Here is a 25,652-nt window from a genome sequence, read left to right on the forward strand (position 1 = left end):
TGTGTTGCATACAATCTATTGGAATTCTTGCATATTCATTTACAATTATAGAGAAATAAAAAATACTGCACCAAAGGCTATTAAATTAAGTGATATTAAATTGGCATTGGCCAGTAGAATATCTTAAGGATTTACCGTATATTATCTATTTTTATTTGGTCCCGCTAAATTGTTCGTTTAAAGAAAAAGATAAAAAGTCAAAGAATCAAAGAGTCATTTTTCGAAAAAATGACATTTTTCTGCATCATTTATAAAATATTAACAACATTAAGTACAAAAGCCTATAAGTCTGACTACTTTCTTAATGTATTTACGAATCTCAAGTGATATATAGATAGTGCAGCATTATGACGTCATTATCCTGCTCGAGGGACCAAAAATTACAAAAAAAAATTATCAACGGACCACAACACTAGTGAATTAATTATTAAATTCGAATCTACAGTCAAACTGATATTCTACTGGCTTTGTGTGCTTGATAAAAAAATTGGAACAGATCTTTACATTCGTCTTCGACCAATTCCATAGGAGAATCCTCCGTTGCTTTGTCCTCCTGAAGAGTTCAGGAACAACTCGATATATCTGTGTTGCATGTGGCCTTTGTCTTTGCTCATGGCTCTAACAGCGTCTTCGTGGTTGACGAATTCTACGTCAGCTTCTCCTGAAGCTCGTCCACTGGAGTCTTGGATCATTCGAACGAAGATTGGTACCACTGGCTTGAAGAACTGAAAACAATAAAAAGGAGCATTATAAAAACAGTTATGATCTACATACAATGTTTAGAAGCTTTCTTCTTGGTCAACCAAGTTTATAGTTGTTATTTTAAAGCTCGAAATAATACTTATGTATACACGCTATACGCTCCCGAGGAAGCTTAAGGCTATGGGTACATAATTCGCAAATATTTTACGTGTATCTCTACTTTTTCTGTCTTTACGCGGCAAATTACGTGTAGTAAAATTCACACTAGTATGGATATGTAAACATTACTAGAATGTCATTCTACTTGAAAATGTCATCATTAATTTAAAGAGATGGGTTTTGAATGTTCTTGGATAACTGTTATTTTTATAATTGGAAATTAATAATTCAGTTAATAAATGTGATAATTTTTTCACTAACTATGTATTCAGTGATTGCAATAATTTATTTGTACAACAAAGACTAATACTCAGTCGAGAAAAGAGGAAAAGTGTTAGTGATTTTTTAATAATATATTGTTATGGAACGCTTACAATTTTGAACATCTTTAACAACAAAATACTTGGATCACAGAATATATTATCCTGATGTATTCTCTGCTTGGATCTTCCACAAATAATACACAATAAATAACTTTTTATTAAGTTCACGTCTTAAATCAATTATTTATCAAATACACTATATTTCAATAATATTTAATCAATAACTCAACATACTCCCGATGCAATGTCAAATATTTAAAATTGTCACTGATTGTCAGTGTCTGACTGACAATATATGCTGACAATATTATATTCGGCTGAGTGCGTCGTAAGACAAAGATAGATTTGGAAAATATTACCAAGGCATTGTGTTTATTTTTTTCGAATCCTGAAAAAACCAATAAATATTTTTGAAAAATTTAAACGCAGAATGAAAGACTAAATTTTTACCGAGGGCCGAAAGTCCCTTAGAATAAATAAAAAGTTTATTTTGAATGATATATTTGAAATTAAAAATCACATTAAATTTTCTCTTAGTTTTTCACCCATGTAACTTATTAAAATAAACATTATAGAAGTTCTCAGGGACTTTCGGCCCTCACTAATAACGGAATCTTTCATTCTGGGTTTAAATTTTTCAAAAATACTTATTAGTTTTCTCAGGATTCGAAAAAAATGAATCCCCATTTGAATAGCATTGCAGCCGAAAATACGTACCGATCCTCTTAAGCTGTTTTCACTTGAAGATCCTTTTTGTGGGGGGTCATCCCATTCTGAGTTAGGTTTTACAGTTGCTGGTGAAAACTTCGCTGTTTCCACTACCTTTCTCCATTCTTGAGAGCTGTTTCCACTACCTTTCTTCCACTTGTCTTCATCTGAGTTTAGGTCTGCCTCTGGTTCTCTCTCTTCCGGTGTCTATTGTCGCATCGTCATTTCTATTATTCTTATAATTTTATTTGGTATTCTGCTCTCTTGTAAGTCTAGGATCATTCTTCTTCTACTTATAGTTTGTCAAAGGCCTGTTTAAAGTCTAGGAAAAGTATATGTGCTTCTCCGTGGTACTCATGTTTTCTCTATCGCTTGTTTTAGTGTATGGCTAGCATCTATCGTGGATCTTCCTTTTCTGAAACCGTACTGGTAGTCTTCTATATGCTTTGTTCTGAGTATATTGTTAGTCTGTCTCTAATTATACCAGTCATTACTTTGTATGTTACATTGAGTAAATTAATTGCTCGGTAGTTTTTACATATCCTTTGGTCTCCTTGTTTTGGGATTGTCACAATAATTCCTTTCTTCCATTCTTCGGACATTGTTTCCTTACTCCATACATTCTGTATTAGTTCATAAATCTTTCTGTATAGTGCCTCACCTCCATATTTTATAACTTCAGCACAAATTCCGTCGTCTCCCGCTGTTTTCCCGTTTTTCAATTTGCATATTTTATCTTTTACTTCTGTATAGGTCAATTTTTCTTCTTCGCCTTGTTCCGGGTTCATTATTGTTTCTCTTTCTTCTTCTATATCCGCTTCTTGATACATGTCTTCGCAATACTTCTGCCATGTTTCTGCTTCTATGGCTACATTAGTTGTCCGTTTTCGACTACGTAGCTTTAAATATTGGTACAGTAGTTTTGAATTGTGTCTTTTATTTCCTGTTTCGATCTCGTTCATAATTTCGTCAACTTTTTTATTTTTCTTTGATTTAAACAATTTCTTTGTCTTTTTTCTTTGATCTTGGTATTTTTCTCGTTCCTCTTCTTTGCCTGTGCTTAGCCATTTCAATCTTGTTTTATTCTTTTCGTCCACTGCTAGTTTGCACTCTTCGTCAAACCAATTGTTTCTTCTTTCTTTTTGCATTTTTCCAACCACTTTCTCTGCTGCTTTTTTTATTCCTTGTTTGATTTTTTCCATTGTATTTCTTGTTCCTCCTTGAACTGCATCTCTGCATTTACTTCTTTTACAAATCTTCTTTTTACTCATTTCTCTTTCAATTTATCTACATCCCATCTTCCCTGTGCTTTTCGTCTTTCATTTTTCTATTTTTATATAACAATATCATGTCGATACATTACAAAGATCATATGGAAAATACAAAGATAAAAAGGAATGGAGAACAAGTTACTAAGAATGATACAAAGAATATACAATGAGAACAATAGCGTAATTTATTAATTCAACATCACATACGAACAAGAAATAATTTATATACAGAAAAGAAATATCACGAAATACAAAACCGAAAGTTTTTAAAGCAGTTTGACCTATAGACCATAGACCTGTTCTGATTTTTTGCACTGAATCATGGGTCTAAAGTCTAAAGGAACGGAATAAGATCAAGATACAGGTTTTAGAGACGATATTTTTAAGAAGAGTTAAAGGTGCTACCAAAATGGATAGTATAAGAAATACATATATAAGAAAGAACTGAAAATACAATCCACATTGGAGTTGGTGGAACAGACACAGCCGAGTTGGTGGGGTCATTTACACCGGATGAAAGATACAATACAAAAACAAAAAAAAAAAAGAAGAGCAAGACCTGATAGAAATGGGATGAAGTAATCGGAAAGGTATTGGAGAGAAGAGTGACACGGACAGACTCAAAGATGTTAACACGAAATCGCAAAGGATGGACGAAATTTGTTATAAAGTCAATTAAGCCTTATGGTAGGGGAGCCCAAGCGGGGATTTTTGCAGTTACTCGAGCGCGTCAGATTAGCATATGGGGAGAAACCTGGTACCCTGCAGATGTACCTCTACCATATATTGGCTCTTAACACAGGGGAGTTCGTTAAGGGGGGCCCGAAAAAAAAATTTTATCCTTAAAAAAACTCGAAATTGTCAGATTAAGATAAGGTAAGTTAAGTACCAGCAAAAGAGTGTATATTTCAAAAATCTGACGATTTGAGCCGGGCGTAAGGAAATGGGTGAGTCCCAAAATTTCACAAGAAAAAAGGGAATATTTCGCGAAATGAATGACAGATCGAAAAACTAAAAAATATGTGCGCAACATTTTTTAAAAATCTATCGAATGATACCAAACACGACTTCCCACGGAGAGGGGTGGGGGGTAAATTTAATATTTTAAATACTAATCCCGCGATATTTCGCAAAATGAACATCAGATCGAAAAACTGTAAAATACACTTATTCAATATTTTTGAAAAATCTATCGAATGGCACTAAACACGTCCCTCCGTGGATGTGGGGTGGGGGTTACTTTAAAATCGTAAATAGGAGCCCTCATTTTTTATTGCAGATTTCAATTCCTTACGTAAAAATAAGTAACTTTTATTCGAAACATTTTTTCGAATTATGGATAGATGGCGTTATAATCGGAAAAAACGATTATTGAAAATGGAAAATTAAATTAAAAAATGACAAGCGCCCACTAAAATGGAAAACTTTACTTAACTTTTTTTTGGTTTTAGGACCTACTCTTCACAACCCAATAGGTCCCCAAAGCGCTCGAGTGACTGCACATTTAGCATACTTTGCTCCCCTACCATTACACCATTATCTGGTAGAAAGGTTTGTTATTATACTTACATCAGCAATGTCATGTTCGCTCGCTTTAAAAGGCAAGCCTCTCATATGAACACAATGCACGCCGGCGCCGCCTCCACCACCACCGCTGCCGCCCCAAGAATCCCAGCTACTTCTAGAACCCATATCGCCTCCATTGCGCTGACTGCCGCCCCAAGGAGAGGGCCTGTCGTAGCTACTGTAATCTACAGATAAAAACGTCCAATAAGAACAAACGCGATTTGAGATTAAGCTTGAGGATTACCTTTGAAACTGCGCGATCCTCTGGAGCTACCAAAGCGACCGCCACCACCACCACCACCACCGTACCTTGGGTCTCTATCGTACGGCCCTGGTCTGGAACTGAACATGCTGGATCCGCCGCCCATGCGTCTTCCCGAAACTCCCATAGAGTTTCCTTGGAAACTCATCACCGTGTCCACTTCGGACAAGCTACTTCGGAAAATCTCTATATATCTACAGAAATGTTATGAAATCATTAGTGAAAAGTGTTTCGGTCTTGGTATAGATGGTGTATATACAATAAGGTAATTAAGGTTAACGTTTCGAGTTTTATAAAACTGAGGACGGAATGTCTTGTCTTTACAATTTGGACTAATTTTTCCTGTCTTACTTTGTCAAATGCTTTTTCAAAGTCAAGATAAAAACATGCACATCTTCATTAATATCCATGCATCTTTCAGCTATCGCATTAAAAGTAAATAACGCCTCCCTAGTCTATTTCTGAACCAGTCCCTAATCTGTTTCTGAACCCAAACTGACTATCATCTATTCCTTCTTCCAGTTTTTCTATTTATATGATCATTTATTATTTTTAAGAATAATTTGAGAATATGATTTATTAATGATATTGTTCTGTATTTACTGCAGTATTTAGCGTTTATATTTTTAGATATAGCACAAAAGGTGGAGAGTAACCATTGTTTCGGTATGTCTTCTGTTTTATACAGTGTGTTAAACAAGTATACTATAATGTTTAAGGTTCCATCATTTATGCATTTTAAGCTTTTTTACTGGGATTTGGCCTGGACGTACTGCTTTACCATTTTTGCTGTTTGTTAATGCCATTTTCATTTCCTCTTTTAATAGCTTGAAAACCATACAATCTACTTCTACTTCCATCTGTTCTATTGTCTTTAAACAATTCATTGATGTATTCTGTACATCTCTTTAATTTTTCGGTAGTATTCAACACAAGTTTCCTATTTGCATCTGTCAGTATTACCGTTTTTTTTCTATTATGAGTTAATTGTTTAATTTTTTAATATGACACATTGTCTTAAAACTATCATGATATTTCTGGCATTCTTCCATTTGTGTATCCATTTTTTTTGTACATCTGATTATTTTTGTTTGTATCTGGTTGGTGTATTTTTGACTTTTATCTATTTCTGTCTTTACTAATAACCATTTTGTATCGGTTTCGGTATATATTTTACAGAATTTGTTCTTTATTGATTGATTTCATAAAATTGATTTGATACAGTGAATACATTGGGCAACAAAAAAATCTCCGAAATATCGTCAGTAACAATTTTTTGAAAGGAAAACATGGTGTATAACATAAGAATCTTGGGCAATTTGTTTACATAAAGAAGAAAGATGTAGAAATGAGTGTTGTCTATTAAGTATATATTTTATTTAAAAAATCGTATTTAAATACAATTCCCGACCTGTTTTTCCATAATTATTTATTGTATATACTCCATAACCTTAACGTAATATATTGTTTTATTGAAATGGTTACTTTTTCCATTACACCAGCAAAAAAGTCCTTTTAAAAATCCCATTGCGATGTTTTTTTTTAATTCATGAACAATCTATGGTTGCAAAATTGTCACGATTACTATATGGGATGAAATTTACCTACAAATAACTGATAGGTGAAGGAAAAAACCAATAAGTGTGTTTGTGTGTTATTTTAAATTTTTTGTTTATCTGTATGCTTTATCCTAATGAGTAAGTAACCATAAAGTAGAACCAAATTTTTCACGGTTTTTATCCATTACCTACTTATTTAACACTTATGTGGACAAGGATTTTTTCAAACAGAATGTAACACTCAATGACTATTTTCCTCCGAAAAAAAAATTTACCCCCGTAATAGGATGGCATCCCCAGGGTAAAAGCATGCTACGGCACAGGGTAAACTTTGAAGATGAGGGTATGTAGAACATATTCAAGTTTTGGTGCAAATCTGTGCTGCTCAGAAAATTATAGACTGGAACCAAAACTATTGAACCAAATTCAATTTCAAATTTGAAACCGCACAAAATATTATATTAATTTAACCTTGAAGACGAACCTGAAAAATGACTTATGTATAAGTAAATATAAATGAGGCAGGAGAAAACCAAGGGCCAAAGAGACAATGTAAGCAAAATAGACGAAGCAGATGAGAGGAAGACGAACCATCAATGTTCCATCAGTGGGGGTTGGTGTTTGGTGTCATTGGATAAATTTTTGAAAATGATTGAACACGTATTTTTCACTTTTCCGATCCGATGTTCAGTTAGCAAAAGATTTGACCGTTCCACTACTTTTGGGACACCTTGTATAAAGAGGGTGTCTACTATACAGTGCTAGTCAAAAGTCCGTACCCCCCCTCTTATCTTTTGAACGGTTATACGTACAAAAGTGAAATTTGGAGGGAGGAAATAAACGGACATAAGCTCCTTAACTAGTCATGACAGGTGACGTAATAGTGACAGATGACGTTACAGAGCAACTGTGACCGATAATTTTAAATGGGACCTTATGGCAAGTGATACCTCGTTTGAAAGGTATTTAAAATACCTATTCAGCCATACTAATTTTTTTGGGTGTAGGTGGATTTTTATTTTGGTGAATAAATTAAATAAATATAATATTGTAGTTTCTCATTTAATTAACAAAAATTCAAATGTCCGCCTATGGTTTCTTTGTCAAAAAATTTGACGTTTTTCAATTTTCTAGTAGTTTTTACGTAAACTTCAACCCTTTTGACAAGTAATCATAGGCAGAATTTTGAATTTTTATTAATTAAATGCGAAACTACAATTTTATATTTATTTCATTTTTTCATCAAAATTAGCTTAAACTCAAACAAAATTAGTATAAATGAATAGGTATTTTCAATACCTTTCAAACGAGGTATCACTTGCCATAAGGTCCCATTTAAAATTATCTGTCACAGTGGCGCTGTAAAGTCATCTGTCACTATTACGTCATCTGTCATGACTAGTTAAGAAGCTTACGTCCGTTTATTTCCTCCCTCCAAATTTCACTATTATAGGTATAACCGTTCAAAAGATACGAGGGGGGTACGGACTTTTGACTAGCACTGTATACTATACAGTAATGGTGCCACAACACCTTATAAGAGAAATATGGAAAAAGAAAGAGCTTCCGAGTGATTGGAACATTGGTATACTCTGGATTCTGGATCATGCAAAAGAAAGGAGATAATTCCCAATGCTTTCACCAAGCAGAATCGTTTCTTAATACGGGGTATAAAATATTTTTTAACTTTACCGTGCCACCTTATGTAGAAAGAATTGGGAAATAGCAGGCTGGTTTCATATGTGATAAAAGGTCTCAATGTATGACAAATCAATGTATGTAAATCCTTGGCTATGCTGAATGATCTATATTGCGAGACAAATTATCGTTATAAACATCCAGAATTAGTGTTTGATTACAATTATTTGACAAATCCTGCCATCTGTGCAGATTTAGACTGTGTGGTATCGACACATGAAAAACTGGAAGTGCGTGGTTGGCTAAACACATATTGAAAGTTAACTGATAACTTTTCACATTGCCCTTGTAGTTCTGAATAATAAAATAACAGTATATGTATAAGCTTAAGTAAACCAAGCACATGTCCTTACAACCTATAGTATATGACACTATAGTATATGAGGAATGGAAAACAGTCTTGGGAAGTCATATCTTTGAATATGTTAACAGCTTTACATACCTTGGCTCACTAGGGACTACCCTTAACAAAACAAGCAAAGAAATTAAAAGACGAATAAACCTTACAAATAGGGTATACTCTGGACTCGTGGTGAACCAACTCTTTAATGAACCAGATGTCATAACGTTCATTAAAACAGTGACTTAGATGAGCTGGACACATAATACGAATGCCAGACAACACACTTGTTAAAAAGCTAACCACAGGAACACATTTAGGAATAAGAAGCAGAAACCGACAGCGAATTAGGTGGTTTGAAGGAGTTGAGACCAACTTAGGGATATTAAAAATCAGCAGATGGCAAACCGAACAGAATAGTCGATTGGAACAGGATTGTCGAGCCAAAGATGATGATAATTTTATTGTGGCCGCAATAGTAAGTGTTAATACTAACCGACAATACAGCTTTGAATTATGAAGAAAACTAAAGTATGGATGAAAACAAACTTGTCCACATATTATTTAGAAATTAGTAAAACAATTAGTCCACTGATATCCTATCTTAAAACTTTTTTTCACTTCCATGATTTTACTGTGACTTTTTTTGCATTGGAAATGCAATAAATATAGGTATCATTCAATAAAATTAATATGCATAATACTAAGAGAATGTATGTATGCGACAAACAACTAATAAAACATGGTTTTCTGAGTTTATAGACCACAGTCTGGAATTTTATCTTCCTGATGTTACAACTGAAAAAATAGCAGATATAAATTGTATCACAGATGTTGTCTTACTTGACAGACACTTGATAATGTCCGCTGCAGTTGCAGATGAAACACCAGGAAGAAATATTTCAAGATCAGTCTATAAACCCCAAAAACAATCTACCAACAACATAATTCCTGTTATCGAATCTGTAGGAATAGTTTAATAAATAAAAAATTAGTTAAGACTCTTTATAAAAGGTATATTTAATTAAAAAATTCCCTCGAAGGGCTACATCCCAAAAAGTTTTCGAAATAAAAAGTCATCATCAGTACTGTTAACAGGTTTTTGCATGCATGAACCACCAAAATATAGTGAAAACCCTTTAATTGTTGTACATTTGTAGAAAATTTACATGTTTATATCAAATTAATTGTGATGTTTAAAATAATGCTATATTTTACATCGGCCAATACAGGACTCCCCACAACATGTGGATTGCTTGTCCAGAGGGCAGAACCCCACTTTAGAAACTGTAAATAGCAACCATATTTTGCTGAAGCATGTAAAACCCCTTTAACCTCATTGACGATGAACTCTTTAGTTCGAAAACGACCTGTGATGTCGCCCTTTGGGGGAATTTTTTAATTAAATATACCTTTATAAAAATTTTAACAAATTTTTTGTGATTAATGGTATACAGCCAACTACAGAAAATTTTTTTCCTTGCGTATAGTTTAATAAATCTCATTGGACTAAAAATTACGAATTTTTTGTACAATTTGGTAATACTTTGTTTAATATTAAATTTAAATTAAAAAATTATATATATAAAATGGGGGACCTCCCATCCATACCCATACCCCACCTGTGTCCGATCTTTTCTCGATGTTTCAGCAGAGCTTTCTCTGCGACTTCTCGGTTAACAAACTGAACATACGCCTCCCCAGAACTCCGCCCCGAGTAGTCAGTGAGAAGGGTTATTCCGTTGGGTACAATCTCCAACCCTACCCAAAAACAACCCAAATCTGTTAAAACCCTTTTACGCCAACAAACGGTTTATCAACTTCAACGAAAATTATATATTCAAATTTTATTATAAGTCATTACTGAGCACAAATAGCAATTTTAGACCTTATTGTTTTGCTTATGGGATTTAACTTAAAACCAAATCAAACATAACTTTCCTTTTTATATGAGAGGATTCCTTTTTATATGTCAAACTCACAAGAAAATCATACTTAACTCTAAAAAATAGGTATAGACATGTAATAGAATATCATATAATAATTATTGTAATTTATAATATACAGTCTATTCCATGAATATACGACTGTTTTGGAATATCGCGACAACGAATACAAGGTTTGTCTTTTTAGTTTTGCATATAGCCGCTTGAAATTTGAACACCATAAAATGCATAAAGTAACATGGAGGTCACCTGATCACGTATAGCCAAATTAATCACATACTAATAAACAAAAGAAAACAATCATCAATGAAGGACGTGAGAACATTCAGAGGTACGTGTGCGGATTCAGACCACTATATGGTCACAGTCACCATAAGACAAAAAGTTAAAATCCAAACGAAACAGAAAAATCAACAGAAAAAAAAGGAATGTCAATAAATTGCAGAATGCAGATATCAGAAAAAAATATGAAGAAGTAACAATGCAAATAAGAGAGAAATATAAAGCAGGGGACATCAAATCAGAACGGGACATGATCAAAACGTCAATAGAAGAAGCTGCAAAGAAACAGGTAGGCAAACACCAGTAGAAATCAAAAAAGGAAAGGTATAACAACGAATGTAAAGAACTAACAGCAAAAAGGGTGCAAGCTAGAATTAAATGGCTGAGAATGGATAAAGAGGAAGACAGAGAAAGTTATGAAAAATTAAGAAAGGACGCTAAGAAAATTATAAGACAAAATAAAAGAAGATGGCAGATGAAAAAATGCAAGAAATAGAACAGGAAAGAACAAATAGAAACACGAAACATTTCTATAAAAATATTAAAGAACAAACCAAAAAATACAAAGGTAAAACAAATGGAATAAAAAATAAAAAGGGAATAGTCATAGTAGAAGACAATGAATATAAGCAGGTATGGGCAGATCACTACAAAGAACTCTTGACGGAGGAATACGATGGAGAAGAAATGCATGAGGAAGAGGAAACAGTGGATGAAGAAGCAGACGAAATACACATTGAAGTCTCAAAAGAGCCAACAATAGAGGAACCCGAGGAAGTAATACAGAGGAGCAAAAATGGAAAAGCTCCAGGAAAAGACGAAATTAACATGGAACTTATAAAATGTGGAGGAAAGGAACTGAAGAAAAAAATACTATCACTATTGAAAAATATATGGAAGGAAGAGAAGATGCGGGCGGACTGGGAGGTAGGGCAGGTAATAACAATACATAAAAAGGGAGACCAACAAATTTGTGAAAATTATAGAGGAATAACATTACTAAGCACAACGTATAAAATTTGGACTTCAATAATAAGAAAAAGATTGTCAAAGATCACGAAGAAGAGAGTGGAACAATACCAATGTGGATTCACAGAAGGAAGATCGACAATAGATGCTATACACACGATAAAACAACTAATGAAAAAAGTAAATGAATACAAACTAGATTTAGAAATGCTATTCATCGACTTCAAACAGGCATTTGATTCGATTAACAGAAAAGAACTAATGATAACAGAAAATTAATAAATATGACAATGCGAACTACCAAAATTAGCATAAAGACGCAAAGAGGCGAGACAAATGAATTCATTATAAATAAAGGAGTGAAACAAGGAGATGCCTTATCCACGACACTGTTCAATCTGGCATTAGAATATGTACTACGAAATATAAACAAAAGGAACCTAAGAACAAGAGATGGACAAATAATCGCCTACGCAGACGACATTGTTATTATTGCAAAGAATAGAAACATAATGAAAGAAATGCTAGAAGAAATCAAAGATAAAGGGGAGACGATGGGACTCAGATTAAATGAAGAAAAGACAAAAATATTAAGACTAGGGAAAACAGCAGTAAAAGGGAAAACCAAAATAGGAAATTCAGAGTTTGAAGATGTAGAAAATTTCAAATATCTGGGAGTGACAATAAGCAAAACGGGTGAAAGAATACCAGAAATAAAATAAAAAGCATATTTTACAAATAAAACACTGCTTAAAAGCAAAATACTGACTATTAAAACCAAGATGAGAATGTATAATACCATAATTAGACCAATATTATTATACGCAGCAGAAACAATGACGATGACTAAAAAAGATGAAGAAAACTTAAGAATAGTGGATAGAAAGATCATGAGAACCATACTGGGACCAATCAGAACAGAGGAAAATGAATATAGAAGCCGAACAAATGCAGAGATTAGGAAAATACTGAGAGAAGATATCGTGACCAAAATAAAGCAATGCAGAGTTAGATGGTTAGGTCACATCTGGCGCGCTGGAGATGAAGCAGTGACATATGCTATGGTAGAATGGAATCCAGGAGGAAGACAGAAAAGAGGAAGACCAATATCAAAATGGTTGCAAGAAGTTGAAGAAGATCTAAAAAACGCAGGAGTCAGAGAATGACGGAGAAAAACTAGAGACAGGAAAAAATGGAGAGAAATCGTTAAGAAGATAACATAAACAAAAGGGACTGATCCTCCCAAGAAATAGGATCTAGAAAGCTTTCGCGATTTAGCCCCATATCGGGGTGTACAGTTACTATACAGGGTGAGGCAAATAAAGGGCCTATTAGAAATATCTCGAGAACTAAAGGCAACAGAATCACGAAAATTGGAATAAAGGGGTTTTTGAAGGATGATCTATTAAATGAAAATATTTTCATCTCTTTGCAACTTCCGGTTATACCGGAAGTTGCTTATAACTTTGTTTTTTTTAAAGGGACACCCTGTATATTTTTACATTTTTGGATTCTCTTCGATGTCTTCTTTCTTAAAATATAAGGTATTGTAATATTATACAGGATATTTTAAAAGATAATTACGTTTTTTATTAATTTCGTAGCAAAATTATTAACACCCTGTAGAATTGTAGTTTGACATCTAAAACTCTACTTACGCCCAAATGATTTTTAATATACTCTACTATTGTTAAGAATCATTAGTATAGCTAAATTTTTAATTTTAGTATACAGGGTTGGTCGAAACTCGGAATGAATATTTTTTGAGTTTTCTTAAATGGAACACCCTGTATTTTAGTATTGTAATGAAATGATATTTTATGGTACTTTTTTATTTCTTTAGCATTCCCTATACCTAACTGCTTTAATTTGTGCTTAATTGTTAATCGCACCAACAATCTTAACTATGTAGGTATTTTGATAGCTAAACCACTATTGGTAATTAATATGTATTGGACCAGTCTGGATTAATATGTATTTATTTCTGAAAAATTATTTGGGATTGAGTATTTTCATGGCCAACCTAATAAAATTTTACGTATTTTTTGTTGCAATTAATGTTTAGCTTGAATCACCAATAACTCACAAATTAAAGCAGTTAGGTATAGGGAATGCTTAAGAAATAAAAAAGAACTATAAAATATCATTTCACTACAATACAAAAATACAGGGTGATCCATTTAAGAAAACTCAGAAAATACTCATTCCAAGTTTCGACCAACCCTGTATACTAAAATTAAAAATTTAGCTATACTAATGATTCTTAACAATAGTAGAGTATATTTAAAATCATTTGAACATAAATAAAGTTATTTATGTCAAACTACTCCAATTCTACAGGGTGTGAAAGTTGCTAGGAAATTAATAAAAAAAACGTAATTATCTTTTAAAATACCCTGTATAATATTACAAAACCTCATATTTTAAGAAAGAAGACATCGAAGAGAATCCAAAAATGTAAAAATATACAGGGTGTCCCATTTAAAAAACGAAGTTATAAGCAACTTCCGGTATAACCGGAAGTTGCAAAGAGATGAAAATATTTTCATTTAATAGATCATCTTTCAAAACCCCTTTATTCCAATTTTCATGAATCTATTGCCTTTAGTTCTCGAGATATTTCTAATAGGCCAGTTATCTGCCTCACCCTATATATATATATAGCCGCTTAGAGGGCGCCACCAATAAAACCGTCCGACGAAAATGTAACCTCAATTTTTTGTAGAACTGTTGTCCGTAAACTCAGTCGAGAAATGGATCTTACCTGAGAACATTTTCGAGCAATTTTTTACTATTTTCGGAAAGGATTATCCCAACAGCAATGTCTCGTTGAAATGGTTTCTGTGTTTGGGAATGAAGCATCACTCCTGTCAACTATTTCCGGCTGGTATTGCCAATTTGACCGCCGTGTAACATACCGGGAGATAGAGGCATCTTTGAGCATTTCAAAGACCTATATCCAAAAGATTCTACATGAAGAACTGGGTATTACGAAGTTAGTTTCCCGTTGGATTCCTCATTTGCTCACAGAACAAAAAGCAGTTTTCGTAGTTTATTTCAAAAAATATTGAAACGGTTCAACAAAAAACGTTTGTAGTATTGTTAGTGGCAATGAATCTTAGATTTACTTCTGCGAACAGGAAAATAAACGCCAATCCGCGATGTGTGTATATCACGATGAATAAAAACCAACAAAAGTGATCCGTCCTCAAAGTGTCTCAAAGAAAATGGTCGCAACTTTGGTGTCAAAATCTTTTCATGTATCAATAATTGCTTTAGGAGATCGAAGAACGGTTACTGCAGAATGGTATATAACCGTTTGTTTACCAGAAGTTATTGCGAAACTCATACAAAGCAACATACCACGGTAAGTCATCCTACATCAGGACAATGAAGTGCTCACACTGCCCAAAAGACAATAGAGGTTTAGGCGCCCCAAAAACATCGAATTATTAAACCATCCACTGTATACTGTACAGTCCCGACCTTAGTAACAACGACTTCTTCACGTTTCCAAAGATCAAGAATTAAATGCGTGGGTATCAGGGAATTAACAAAACTAAAAAGACAACCCTTGTATTTTCCTGTGCAACACAAGAAGTACGAAAGAAAATTGTTACAATAAATCCTTTTTATTGGAATAATTATTAGAGCAATTTATTTTCATACTTCTTATGTTGCACAGTAAAATATTCGTATGAATATTCATGGAATATGAAATAGATGAATAAATTTCAAATTAGTGAATGATGTTCAAACTTTACCAAGAACTTATCTTTCTGGTTAAGTGGAAACCCCTTAAGCAAAACCATAAACCTTAAAGGGGAAGAAAATTTAATTTTATTTACACATCTATAACAAAAACAGTTCCCAAAATTACTATTTCTATACAGAATCTAGTACTAAGTTAACCAATTCAGAAAAAATCATAATATTGTTATAGATTTGTAATATCCTGTAGACAAAGTCAAATTTTTAATCAAAATAAACCAACTAGAATCTATTTAGGCTTGGTTGTAGTGAGCTGGAATTTAGATTTTTATAGAAATCTCTATTTTTCCACATTTTTTATAAAATATTTACTTTAATCCAATAGAAAAATTGTTTTTACCAATAATTGCACAAGCATGTCAAGATAAGAAATTTCATTTGTTATTAATTTGCGTCATAGACATGATACTTTACAAGATAAGCGGTATAAACATTTTGAAAAACAAAAGAAAAAAAGAATTTTGAGCTTTCATTTTGACATATCGAAATTGTAGTAATAAACAACTTTCTTAATATATTGATATAAAAATCCAATTTCAGGATTCACTACAATGATCGTAAGCTACTTTTGGATAGATCCTAACTGGACAACATGTATATACCACATTATATATTAGTGTAGTCATATTTATAAAAAATGCAGTTAACCCTAAAATTGCAGTTAATTAAAAAATATATATAATGTTCTTTGTTTTTCTGTAGAAAATTGAGTAATGTATCGATTTCAAGTGACTAAGAATGTAACGAAAATCCTTCAAGACAATATGAAAATAATAATAAAATGTCTGTTTATAAATTAAAAATTTCCAAGGTCTTGAGCTAATTATTACATTATTTTGCTGTTTATTACCCAAAAACATGAATCTGATACATTCATCTTACACATTTGTAACTTTCTGCTCCCAAAAGCTATCTACTATCTCTGTAGTTAAATGTTATTATTCCAAATTGTTAAACGATCACTGCACTAATAGATTACATGGCATATAGTTCAAAAATAAAAATATCTTGACTTGTCAAACATACAAAGTGTCAACAAATACTTTTACAAAATAAGCTAAATTCTAAAAGACTTTGCGTTGAATTTTTAGAGATTACATTATTGAAAAATATATAATAAAAAACAGATCAAACCATTAAAAATTGTTTCATTTTCTGTTTTGCAAAGATAATTTGTAGACTCTTTGTTATTTAATAAAAAATATATTTAAAATCATCAGTTTTTTTGAAACTTGTATTTTGAAATAGATAAATAAAAAAATGTGCAATGGGGATGACTCAGTTTTTAATAAATAATTTAATTTTATCATATATTACGATTATTTATTGTTAATTAATGGTTAAAACAGTAAAGATATTGCTGTTTTTTTAATTAAATCTGTAGTTTTTCTTTTTATTCAGTTTTTCTTGTTCAAAAAGTTCCTTTTCTCAATTCATTCTCTAGCTTACTTTAAGCTCTACTGTAACTTCAACCTATTGGGACCGTGCAAGTTTGGCAAAGCGACCCCTATTTCTACGCTCTGTACTTTTATTCGCACTTTTAATTATATTGGCCAATTATATTAGTCCTGGTTACTGGATAATTGTCAAGGCCATAGTCCAAAAAAATAATAAGAAGAAAAAATAAGATTCAGGTTATGTTATGAAAATGTAAACAATTGTATGTAGTAAATAAAATTAGTTATTAAAATGCAGTACTGCAAGCAAAATACAATTAATTAAATTTACCTTTATATAATAATTGCATATTATATCAATATTGTGGAGCAATATATAATTTTTCTGCTTCAATGACAGAAGGTATGAAATATACGTCAATTTGACAATTTTAATTGACAATATGAATTATTTAAGATAGTTGCAACATTTCTCCGCGACTTGCGCACAGTCGTTTCTCGTTTCCCTTCCAAGTACTTGCACACCGCAAATTTGTATATGATTCTTGGTGCTATTTGTATCTTCTCTTATTTTTAGTACAGTCGAATCAGCTCATTAGAATACCTGTTATTCGCGGTGTGCAAGTACTTGGAAGGAAAACGAGAAACGACCGTGCGCGAGTCGCGGAGAAATATTGCAACTATCTTAAATAATTCATATTGTCAATTGAAATTGTAAAATTGACATATATTTCATACCTTCTGTCATTGAAGCAGAAAAATTATATATTGCTCCACAATATTGATATGATATGCAATTATTATATAAAGGTAAATTTAATTAATTGTATTTTGCTTGCAGTACTGCATTTTAATAACTAATTTTATTTACTACATACAATTGTTTATGTTTGCATAACATAACCTGCATCTTATTTTTTCTTCTTATTATTTTTTTGGACTATGGCCTTGACAATTATCCAGCAACCAGGACTAATGTAATTGGCCAATATAATTAAAAGTGCGAATAAAAGTACAGAGCGTAGAAATAGAGGTCGCTTTGCCGGACTTGCACGGTCCCAATAGGAATATCCCGGTTTAAGGAATAAAAATTTGAGCTCCCGAAACGTTATTAGAGTATCCCAGTTGTAGGAATACTTTTGTTTGGCACGATGGTTATTCCAATAAGCGGGTTCAACTGTATAGCTTCCAGGGCTGTTTCGTAGCCGATTACAGAAAATTCCACAGACAGAGTGTGTTTTTATGTATTTTGATCTGCCGAATTCCAATTTCAAACTTGCATTTGCTTCGGAATTAACAGGAATTTGTTATAAAAAATATGATTTAACTGTATTGTTTATAGCAATTTCCTGTCACTTTTGATGCAAAGCAAGTTTGAAATTTTAATTCAGCATGTTAAAATACATCTGGATACACTCTCAAACTCCGTGGATGTTGATCGGCCACAAAAGGCACTCTTGGCCCTAGAGTAACTGTTTTATTTCAAATTCTATAAAATTTGATCTCTTCCAGCATTTTTGTAAGTGTTTCATTCACATTCTATATATTTGAACATTATTCTACAACAGCAGCTTTTAGCTACATAATTTTTGTATCTACAGTAGTAGTTTGTGCACAAATTATATATACCAAAACAGCGTTGTCCAAAATATAATTAGTTACTGTTTACTTAGTGCCTAATTTACTAAGTCATTCCCCAAATATTAAACAATTTACAAAAATAATAAGTTGAATAGATCGTACCTGTGAAAAATTGAGCAATTTCTTCCTTAGAACAGCCAAAGGGTAGCCCTCTAAGCCTAACACATCCATCATCGTTCAAGCCAGATGAAGTGCCTGACCGTTTTACCACCCATTCCATTTCAGCCTTGTTCACCTTAAAAACTAACGAAAACAAATACTTTTGTATGATATGAGTTGTTCAATAAGTAACAGCACTAGAATACAAGGTTTGTCTTTTTAGTTTTGCATATAGCCACTTAGAGGGTGCCACCAGGGGAACTAGCTTTACTTCACAAGAATTATTAATTATCTACACTCTAAAGGAATATCTTCAAGTAGAACAACACCATATAATCCTGAAGGAAATGGTCAAGTTGAACGATACAATGGAGTTATTCAACTAGCGGAACTTTAATTCCATCATGGCTTAAAGATTCAGACAAAGTATTACTAAGAAAATTTGTAAGTGTTTAGGCAATACGTAAAGTATCCTTAACAATAGTAACCTATACTTATTGTACGGTTATAGAGTATATTCCCATAGGTAAGCTGGTTAAGAGTAGATAACGATTTTTCATATGTAATTTAAAGTATTATCTGCATAAATGGCACAAAGAATATTTGCTACGAGAGGTATATGGTTCAAAATGCATACAGTATCACGACTAATAAGTTATGTTCACATACATGTAGAGTACTTACAGTTTTATTCCTTGATGACGTGTCACATCAGAGCTCTGATTGAATTCCATAATCCATTTGGTTCATTTGTAAGGCACTCACTAATACGCTAAATAAATCATCGTCGATAATACTGAGCAGATTGAATTATCTGAGCGGTATAAAACGATAGCAAAAAAAAGCCGGTAAAATGCGGCCTTTTTACGAATAGCGGGAGCGTCGATAGATTAGAGATGATTCTCGTTAGGAAGCTTTTGACGATCTGCCCCGGCGAGGGGTTCAAATGCGAGTCTCAACAATAACCTGGAGTTTCCAGAAAGGTTACATAAATACTACTTGAATTTTAAGTAATCAGTAGTACAGGGGCGTAACTAATTATTTTAGTGAGCCGTGTATAATATATTTATTGTACATATTGCCGGGGGCGACAGGCGAGAGAGATGGCCTATATCACCTCGAAGAGAGGGGATTGGCAAAGATGTGCACAACGATAAGAAATGTTTGAAGAAATTAGAGTTTATATACACAAGGGGTAACAACGATAAAATGGAGGAAAACGATAAGTTTTCCCCCTAGGGATAGATTTTAATCTTCCAGGGGAATCACAGCGATTTTCGTAATACCACGAAGAAAATCACCGTGAGTAGTGTGAATCTTGACAGTACGAACTAGACCATCCTTACCAGGCAATACATCTATTACCCTGGCAGTTGGCCATAAGAGTGGAGGAGTACCATCCTCCTTCAACAGAACCAAATCCCCGATCTTGACAGGGTCAGTAGGGTCGGTCCATTTATTTCTTTGCTGCAGGAGGCAAAGATAGTCTTTTTTCCACAATTTCCAAAATTGCTGTTGAATTTTACTAATACGCTGAAAAAGATTCAACCTATTTTCAGGTATCTCTGAAACACTTGGTTCAGGGGGCGCGGTTAAACTTCTTTGAACTAAGAAGTGAGCTGGAGATAGGAAAGCGAAGTCATTGGCGTCAGACGACATCCTAGTGATGGGTCTCGAATTTAGAATAGCCTCGATTTGGCATAATACTGTGTTAAACACTTCAAAGGTGAAGTGGGAATTTCCTATAATTCGATAGAGGTGATACTTCACACTCTTTATTCCTACCTCATGGAGGCCGAATTGATGGGGGTTGCGGGGAACACCCATCTTGAAAGTTATGGAGTTTTGAGTACAGAATTCCTTAATCTGTTCCGAATTATTTTGATTTAAGAAAAAATCATAGAATTCGCGCATTTCATTTTTTGCCCCATGGAAATTTGTGGCATTGTCGCTCCAAATAATACTGGGCGTGGATCTTCTGGCAATAAACCTTTTCAGAGTAAGAATATAGGCTTCTGCGCTTAATCCTGTGACGAGTTCGATATGAACACATTTAGTGCTCATGCAAATGAAATAGGCTACGTATGCTTTGTAAAGCGGTGCCTTCCTCAAATGTGAGGACTTAATTAAGAAGAACCCCCCATAGTCCACTGAGACGACTTGGAAGGGTCTAGTGGGGAGTACACGATCGGGATGCATATCTGCCATCTGTTGAACAGAATTGGGTGTCATGAATCGGAAACAGTTTACACACTTACGAATTAAGCGTTTAATCTGTCTTAATCCGTCAATTGGCCAGTACTTCATTTTGACATACGAAAGTACTGTTTGCGCGCCTGAATGTAATAACTTATGATGAGCTTGAGTCAAGATTAGTTCTACAACTCGACATTTAGAAGGAAGTAGAATGGGGTGTTTTTGATTATACGATATGGGGGCGTGTCGGAGACGTCCTCCCACACGAATCAGCCCATCATTATGTTGTAGGAAGGGGTTGAGTTTACGAATGGCTTTATTGGTCACGAGTTTAGCATTTTTCAATTCAAGAATCTCTTTTTTAAAGTAGATACTTTGGATATACCTGATGATCGCGTGATCAGCGATCTCCATTTCGGGTGGCGTCAATATATCCGTATCTCGTGGAGAGTTATTTATTTTCTTTTTAATATTACTGATGAATCTAAAAAGATAAGCGACAATTCTTTGAATTTTACGAAAAGAAGAAGATTTAGCGAATAGATTTTCAAAGGTGTCGTTGAGTTCGTGATTTGTTGCTATGTTTGAGACAACTAACTTCCTTAATTCAGGAAGATCATCCTGAAAATGAGGAATTTGATGAAGAGAAAAATCGATGGGATTGTCTCTAATAAAGCTAGGTCCGCATAACCAGTCTTCGGTGGTCTGGGGATTATCAAAGACATTTATCCCTCTGGAAGCGGGGTCAGCGATGTTTTCGTGACTTCTGACGAAATGGAAATCACAAGGAAAAGTTTCCAACAAGGAATTGACCTTTTGAATTCTGTTTTGTACAAAAATGTTCCAAATGTGTTTTTTAGAAAGTATCCAAGACAAGGCAATTGTAGAGTCAGCAAAGAGATGAGATGAAGATATACTCAAATTTTTCTTGAAGATGTGAAAAAGTCTATGAGCCAGAGTGACTCCCAACACTATTCCACAAAGTTCCAATTTGGGGATGGTGAGTTTATTTTTTAGCGGAGAAATTTTGTTTTTAGAAGCGATAAGCCGCGACGATACAGAAAAGTCTGAGTATGTCGCTTTGAGATACACACAAGTGCTGTATATTTTTTCCGATGCGTCGGTGAAAATAATTAATTGAACATCAACAACTTTCTTTTGTAAAAGTAAGCATCGAGGTACCTTGACCTCTTCTATAGTTTTGAATGTCGATAAGAGGTTTTGCCAATTTTTCATAATGATGGGTGAGTCAATGGGTTGATCCCAGTCCAATTTCTGGGACCATATTTCCTGTATCAAGAGCTTAGCGTTCACAAGGACAGGGGATAACCATCCTAGCGGGTCATACAAAGTAGCAATGTAGGAGAGAATAGTACGTTTAGTAACAACATTAGCCAATTTGAAGATAGGAGTTTTAAACGAAAAGTGGTCGCGTTCTGAATCCCAGAATATGCCTAAGACTTTATCAGATCCCGTGAAGTTAAGACTGACTTCAGAGACGGGATTTAAATTGTGTTGAGACAGAAATTCTGAAGAACTGCAGTTCCACTTGTGGAGGAGGAAACCATGGGTTTCTAGCAAAGAAGTTAATTGTTCGAAAAGACAACTTAATTCATGAAGACTGTCAGCACCGCTGATCAGGTCATCCATATAGATAGATTCTTGCAGAACACTAGTAGCAAGTTCGTGGGTATGTTTGTTGTTGTCAGCGATGTGCTTGATAACTCTTTGAGCGATAAATGGGCTACTTGGGAGCCCGAAGGGTAATCTTTGAAATTGATAGCACCGTAAAGGCTGCTGAATATTGTCCCTAAAGAGAAAATTTAACAGAAATGTTTCAGTGGGACAAATGGCGATTTGTAGGAACATAGCCTTGATGTCGCCTACTAGTGCGAATTTAAACTGACGAAACTTAGCGAGAATGTCAAAAAGTTCATGTTGGACGACATAACCTTTGTCTATGACGTCACTGAGGGAGATTCCCGTAGACGATTTATTGTTTGGATCGAAAACTATACGAGTGGAAGTAGTAGAGTTGGATTTGAAAACGGGAAAGTGAGGGAGAAAGTAATTAGGTTTACCTGAGTCATTTAGCATTTTTAACGGCACTTGAATTATTTGTCCGTTATTGAGATATTCCGATATAATGTCCTGATATTTTTCCAATAAATCAGGGTTGAGTTGAAAACGTTTCTCGAGACTGAGAAAACGTCTTTTTGCCGAGAGAAACGAATTTCCCATGTCTATATCTTCGATAGGGAGTTTGAGATTGAGTGTGGACTCATATCGTCCATTGGGGAGAACATTAACATGTTTTACAAAATTAATTTCAGCGGGGTGATCATTAATGAGATCGGTGTTCTGAGGAGCGGCTTCTTCCAGCTCCCAGAATTTTTGTAAATGATCGGATAGTTCCTCGTTGGACACTACCGGCTCATTTACGGCGGAAGGAGTGTTATGAGAACAACAAGTAACGAGAGAGTTTGAATAAAATTCCAAAGCCTTTTTAGTATTTTTCGACTTAAGAGCAAAGTCTGGAACTGACCCTGATATCGTGTACCCGAGTAGAGTGCGTTGAAGAACGGGAAGACCTTTTCCCAAACGAATTATTTCAGGTTGAATGATATCGTTATACAGGTCTGCACCGAGCAGGATACCAATTGGGGATGTTACATGGAACATCGGATCACCTAATGGTATCTCTGAGGGTATGTTTAGTTTGCTCGCCGAAATAGAAATTTGAGGAAGCGGATTTGTTATCTTTGGGAGTACAGAGCACGAGATGTCAAAAGGAACGTCGTTAGCGACAGCGAAAATTGTTGTATCTACAATAGATTGAGACGAGGATGAGGTGGAGTTAATTCCATTGATCCGTAATTTTCCATCTCTAGTGGTGAGTGACAGTTCCTTTACGAGGTCAGCACTAATAAATGAAACCTGTGAGGCCGAGTCTAAAAGTGCCTTTGCGAAGACCCTCTTGCCGCTAGGAGCGACAAGATAGACCTGGAGTGTGCTTAATAACACCAAATGATTATCAAGCGAGGCTGCAGATAGAGCCATTGAATGTGGAGTCGAATTTTGAAGATTAACTTCCGTTTCAGGAGCTCTAACATGTGAGGGCCCCTGTTGTGAATTACCCTGTGTATGGGAGTTATTTGAGATAGCGGTTTTATTATGATTATTTGAGTTGTGTTGGCCAACAGCCGCGGAAGGGTTACTATGACCCGTTTTGTCGAAATGGAGCAACGTGTGATGACGAGATTTACAAACTATGCAAGAGAATTTGGATTTACACTGATCGAGCATGTGAGACCCAAGACAATTAATACAAAATTTATTTTGTTTGACAAAACTAAAACGTTCTTTAGAATTCAACTGCTTGAACTGAGGACAAGAGTAGATCGAGTGAGAGTCGTTGCAATAGGAACATTTCTTAGGACCTAAGCGAGGCGAAAGGTTACTGGTAGAAGTGTCTGAGGCTAGGTGTAAAGAGTGTCTGGAAGTAGTAGTCGATTTTGGTTTTGATTGAGATTGAATATTCTCAAGATGAACAACGCGTGTCTCGATTTCCCCTAGAAAATGGACAAAATCAGGGGTAGCTTGGCTACCACCGGATTGGAACTCAAGAGCCCTAATGGTAGGTGCGTCGAGTTTCTGAGTAGCGATATGTATGAGAAGTAAATGCAAGAGATCTGAAGGGGGCCTATTCAAGTTCAATAGGGCCTTGAAATTATTTGACATGACCGTATGAAAATTTCTTAATTGTGAGTGATTTGCGTTTCCAGAAATAGGAGGCGCATCAAGAATTTGAGAGATGAGAGTTTTGATAAGCGATTTAGAGTTGGCGTACCTTTGTGTCAGGTTATCCCGGGCTATTTTGTAATTGTCACCTGTGAGTGGGATATGCTCGAGAAGCGTCAAAGGCTCGGAAGTTAGAAAACTTTTGAGGTAAATGAGTTTTTCCAGATCACTTAATGTAGTATCAGATCCTATTATTGTATCAAAGGTCTCAATGAATGAATTGTATTCAGTAACTAAGCCACTAAATGGTTTTAACTGAATACGAGGGAGGTTTACTGTTCGTTGCCTAGCCATAGACTGTGAGGTTAGAGAAGAATTAGGGTCAAATTGGAGGGAGGGGGTAGCAGTCACATTAGAACTTTCAATGACCTCTAACCTTTCTTCCAATAGAGAAATTGTATCCAAATATTTATCAAAAACCACAGAGGAATCAGTAGAGGGGGTAGGTTCCTCGGGGATCGTCTCCAGCACATTTTGAGCATCGCGGAAAAGTCCGTAAGAATGTTTGAGTTGTGAAATTATTTCACGAATTTTATATTTGTTTAGAGAATTAAGAGTTGTGGGAACCGAATCAGCCAACTTGGTTATATCAAGTTTTGCGGTGAGCCTCTGTCGGTTATATTTTGATCGGTCAGCCATGTTGCGAGAATGTGAGATTAGATAGATTATTTGCAAATGTCTAAACCTATAAATCGATGCGAAAATGAGAGAATATGTACAATATATTATATATTACACGTTTAATAGTGTGAGATTGGCTTAATAGTATCACCCTGTATGAGCGCAGATTAGTATATGAAATGCAAAACTATAAAATTTCAAAATATATGCAATTTTCCAAAATGGGTATTTTTCAGCAAGTGTGAGACACCCTTAACAAGTATTTAAATTAATTAAATTGAAGGAAAAAACAATTATTTATTTTCTATAGTTTTCTAGAAGTGTAAAATGAGCTTAAGCGA

The 25,652-nt window shown here is 34.4% G+C and overlaps 1 protein-coding gene across 1 annotated transcript in view; it reads right to left on the reverse strand.

Moving 5' to 3' along the window:
• Positions 1–25,652, reverse strand: part of LOC114326100 (heterogeneous nuclear ribonucleoprotein H) — a 35,327-nt gene continuing 9,675 nt past the window's right edge. The window contains exons 3-7 of the mRNA XM_028274325.2: positions 18,697–18,837; positions 10,211–10,349; positions 4,974–5,185; positions 4,733–4,914; positions 1–725 (exon numbers count right to left, since the gene is read on the reverse strand). Coding sequence (XP_028130126.1) covers positions 501–725; positions 4,733–4,914; positions 4,974–5,185; positions 10,211–10,349; positions 18,697–18,837 — 899 coding nt within the window. The 3' untranslated portion in view covers positions 1–500. The remainder of the gene's footprint in view (positions 726–4,732; positions 4,915–4,973; positions 5,186–10,210; positions 10,350–18,696; positions 18,838–25,652) is intronic.

Source organism: Diabrotica virgifera, chromosome 9 (assembly GCF_917563875.1).
Source record: "Diabrotica virgifera virgifera chromosome 9, PGI_DIABVI_V3a".
Taxonomy (NCBI): domain Eukaryota; kingdom Metazoa; phylum Arthropoda; class Insecta; order Coleoptera; family Chrysomelidae; genus Diabrotica; species Diabrotica virgifera.